The 5,000-nt window shown below is 30.9% G+C and overlaps 1 protein-coding gene across 3 annotated transcripts in view; it reads right to left on the bottom strand.

Annotated features, from left to right (window-relative positions):
• LOC145254690 (T-box transcription factor TBX20-like) overlaps positions 1–5,000 on the bottom strand; it is a 132,726-nt gene that overhangs the window by 92,261 nt on the left and 35,465 nt on the right. For all 3 annotated transcript variants that reach the window (XM_080113352.1, XM_080113350.1, XM_080113349.1), the window contains one exon: positions 2,178–2,983. In XM_080113352.1, coding sequence (XP_079969478.1) covers positions 2,178–2,577 — 400 coding nt within the window. In that variant the 5' untranslated portion in view covers positions 2,578–2,983. The remainder of the gene's footprint in view (positions 1–2,177; positions 2,984–5,000) is intronic.

Here is a 5,000-nt window from a genome sequence, read left to right as displayed (position 1 = left end):
TGTGTGTGTGTTTATATATACACACGCTTTTATAAATATGTATATAAATATACCTTATATATATATATTCTTTTATATATATACAGATACATATATCTATATTATTTTGTATATATATACACACACATATATAAACATATTTATACATATATATTCCTTTTTATATATATGTATACACATATATGTATTCTTTTATATATACATGAATGTATACATACATGTATGTATGTATATGTATGTGTATATATATATATATATATATATATATATGTATATTCTTTTGTATATATCTATATACATGCATATATATATATATATATTTGGTGTTCCATTTATTCTCATATATATATATATACATTTGTATATATATTCTTTGTATGTGTGTGTGTATATGTATATATATATATATATATATATATTTGTTTGTATATGTATATACATATATATTCTTTTGTGTGTATATATATATATATATATATATATATATATATATATATATATATATATATATATATATATATATGAATCTCGAACTATATTACAGTGAGACTGCGCTGATAAGTTGTAGAGCGACGAAAGACGTGTACGTGGAGTACGGTATTGTTTCTAAAAGAAATTAAATAAAAATAAATAAATATATATTTAGTTGTTATCGTCCTAAAATACGAAAACTAATTTTATTATCTCCTTCATAGTAGACGCTAATACCGTATATTCTATTCTCGCTAAAAATCAACACCAATATATATATATATATATATATATATATATATATATATATATATATATATATATATATATATATATATATCAGATTTTTAATAGATGTGAAAATAAATGGTTGTTTTTAAATTTACTGACCATGCTTAAATAGTAACATTTTTATTGAGAAAGCCATTTTTAACGTCGGAAGGAGAGGTCCTTGTTAACTATTCTGCGCTTCCAACTTACAATTTAATAAACAAAACATAACGTAAAAATTAAATTTTTCTTGAAAACCATATCTAAAGAGTAAATGGGTTCGTAAACTGCAGAATTATGAAATAAATATATAAAATATTGATACGCAAATATATATCTAAATAAAATCCAATTATATTAAAAATACGGACATTTATTTAAATAGTACACAAAAAATAGGGACAATAATAAATATACTATAAATCACTGGTACCAAAGACGAGCTAACTTACTCTTCTACCTACATGGATTATTTTTGTGTGTTTTAACATATTTTAAAGTGATTTTACTTAAAAACCAAAGCAGTGTCGATTTAGAACTACGAAAAAAATGGTGGTCTTATTAAAGCCACAGTCAAGTGCCAATAATCGCTAAAACATCGAAAAATAAACAAATTATTACATTTTCGCACTATTGATGATATTTATCTGATGGTGTTTTATAAGTATATTGTTTAATTTTCAATTTTTAACCGATTATCACGGGATGACTTTTATTGTTATGAAACGACTATTTAAAATAAGTTTAAATACACGAGCATAAAAGACGCTCCCGCAGGTAGGTAAAAGAGTAATCTAGCTTGTCGTTAATAACATTTATTTTTTGTGGTTATTTGAACAAATAGTTGTGTTGTTTTTTCTGCTATTATATCACAAATACTGATTAATACAAACTAAATATATAAGCAGAAAAACAATAATTTCCGGATCAAGATACACTTTCAATATATATATATATATATATATATATATATATATATATATATATATATATATATATATATATATATATATATATATATACGCTTTATTTGTTTTTACAAGCAGTAATATATTGCTACACATACATGCGCATGTTTCAGTTTCTAGTAACTAGAGACCCCTTCTGGCGATACAGCTTATACGAAAGCAAAGCTGACCGAAACATGCTCATGGATGTGTAGCAACATATTACTGCTTATGTACAAACAAATAAAAAGTATACCCTGATCTCCTTCGGCATTGAGCCCTCTTGTATTAACCCTGTTAAACTTCATTGGTTACTTAACCTCTAGTAAACAATAACACCAGAAATGCTTAAACTGTTGGGTATACAGTGATGTCTATGTGTGAACTATATGATTTCGTTGGGTATACAGTCATTATTTACGTAACACCAATCGAATAAATGAATTCATGAAATTGGAAATAATAAAAATGAAAAGATTATTAGCTTACCATATCTGTGTGGCGATACAATGGATCGAGGTGACGTGCTCTCAACTCGAATTCCAGTGTCGGGGGCTCCCGGGTGTGGGGCCAAGGGGTGCGACGTCGGGGGGAGTGGCGGTGAGCCAATATTGACCGTGATGGCAGCCGCTACGGATCTCCCAGCAGAGTCACGTCCGGAACGCTCCGTGGGCATACGGTCCCCGAGGATGGCGGCTATGGAGAAGGCCGACGCCTTGTTGGAAAGCTGAGATTTTTCCGAGTGTCCGACCGGACGCGACATTGCGCACTTAGAGAAAATAAGGGGGTCCTCTTTGGCTGATAATAAAGGTCCAGTGGTAGTGGTCGTCGAAGGTGTCGATAAGGGACTGTCAGGCCCGACAACGCAATCGACGGCGTTTTCGTTCATTGTGGGAGACGTGTTTTTTTTTTTTTTTTTTAATCCAATTTAAAAAAAAAAAATAATAATAATTTAAAAATATGTATTTTAATTAAAAAAAAAACTATGTTTATTAAAGGACCAACGTTAACAATATTGTTGGTCGTGCTGGTTGTACAACGAGCACTCCGAAGCGATGTTTTCGTCACTACTGGTTCTGGTTCGGTTCTTGTTTTTTTGAATCTGTATTCGCAGTAGCGACCCGTCAGGGTGAGTGCGAAATAGGCGTGTGAGGTGCGCGCGTTAATGGGTGGGGTGTCGTCGTGTCTCCTCCCTCTTTTCCGGCTACTGCTGATTAAACCTCGTCTGGGATTGGTGGCGTTTAGAGCTGCTTTTCAACACAAAGTCTGTTGTGACCGCTCTGAACGCGTTTAACCTGCAAATAAAGCGATCAAACATACAATTTTGTCACGGAGAATAACAATAATGTGAAACAAAACAAAAACAAACAAAAAGCAAAATAAACAAACAAAAAAACAATTATATCAGAAAAAATATTTTCTCCTTCTTTATAAGAAAAAAAATACGTCTTCGTAAACAAAATGGTTGCAAAATATACAACAGCGGCGATAAGAAACTTCTATTATTATATTAAAAAAAAAAAGTCAAATAATGTGTGTGTGAGACCTAAAAGATGTCAGAAACTACACAAGCTACATTTAAAAATTTTAGATCATTGGATATAGTGTTAGTATCGATATAAATACTGGAATATTATGACATTTGGATACACTTAATAAACGGGGGTGAGGATTTAATATTTTAAAACAGCTTATATGTTGATGATAATTAGTTAAAAAAACATTTTTTTAAGAATCAAATGCAAAAACTAGGTCAAAGAGGCAGTCAACTTTTCTTTGTCGTTTTATTTTTTTCTTTATTTCCTCCGAAACTAAATGTCGCAGAACGGCGCTAATGGCCTCAAATGGTTGGAATTTTTACGAATCGTTCCTTTATAGACTTTAAGCCGGTTAAAATAATGTTTAAGGGGTCAAAAATGAGTAAAAATTGAACAAATCGTCATAATTTTTTTTTTTTTTGTACATTCATCATAGTTTAATTTTACTCTTCCATTATATATATATACATATATACATATATATATATATATATATATATATATATATATATATATATATATATATATATAGGCGCTGTATGTGTTCTCCGCTTATCTCGGCATTGTTCTAGTCGTGCTGAACCTCCGCTTGCCAGTGATATTTAACAACGCCGACACAGGAAAGGTGTGGTTGAGGATTACGCATCTCTTGTCACAAAACAATTACGCTCAGTCACCTCTACAGTGGTTATCCATAGTCTGTCAAGGTTGAAGGAAGAAAACTATATGCAGTAAATAAAAAGATTTTTGTGTCGGTCGTTGGAAAATTATTTTGCTAATATCTCAAATAATCTCCTGCATTAACTGAAAGTGTTTGCTTCCAAGAATCTACACTAGACCTGATTTTATTTAAGACATTACTATCAATTTGTTTACCATGAAAAACTGGTTCGAGAAGTTTAAAAACAAAGCAGTATATTAAATCATGGTTCCCCAGTAGTGTTGATCAAGTACCACCACCCTTAAAAAGTACAGAAAACGCTCAGATTTAGTTGCTCGCTCCAGATTAATTTTGCTAATCTATTCACGTTATTAAACATTTTTTAATAAACTATTTCGTCCTTGCCATATGCGTGCGTTTATATTTTTATATTGTAATTGATTATTTTTTTTAATCGCCTCCCCATGAGTGCAGATTTAGACACAAGGTCGTTTCATAATGTCGTGAAAATCAGCTCCCCAAAAAGAGGCACTCTGGTTAGCAACAAAACATAAAAAAATGTATCAGTCTTGAAGGATTTCTTCTCCATTTAGCGAGACCAAAATAATTAATTGCCGCATCCGAGCAAATACTGCACTTTGATCTTAGTCCGAAGGCCAAGAAAAAAAAAAGCCAACCCTTTTTTATTGGCTCCTTCTCTTGCGAATATTTCAAAATATGCCAACCAAAAAAAAAAAACGGATAACACTAAACACGAACGCGTTTAAACACATTAAAATCAATATCTTATTTCTGTAAATGCCGTAAGAACGGTTGATAAATTTAATTGAAAATTTTAATCTTCATAAATTAGAAAAAAATACCCCGTAGTGTTTCCTGATGATTTTATTGTCTTTATAATTTGTATAAACTTACTTGCAACTAGATACAAAAATACGAAACACCAAAGTGCAGAGGTAACCCACCTCTTTTTTCCTGCCAAAAAATAGGGTGCCTTTTACACCTGAAGAAGGTCGAAGGTTACATAGCCCGGAACGTTGCACAGAGCAAGATTAGAACAATTATCCGATTAATTCAAATCATATCTCATCTAAAAAAATTCACAACTGCAAT

Source organism: Euprymna scolopes, chromosome 30 (assembly GCF_053919585.1).
Source record: "Euprymna scolopes isolate OS-2025 chromosome 30, ASM5391958v1, whole genome shotgun sequence".
NCBI classification, from domain to species: domain Eukaryota; kingdom Metazoa; phylum Mollusca; class Cephalopoda; order Sepiida; family Sepiolidae; genus Euprymna; species Euprymna scolopes.
Note: the sequence above shows the minus strand (reverse complement) of the source record. Positions and strands in the feature narration are given on the sequence as shown.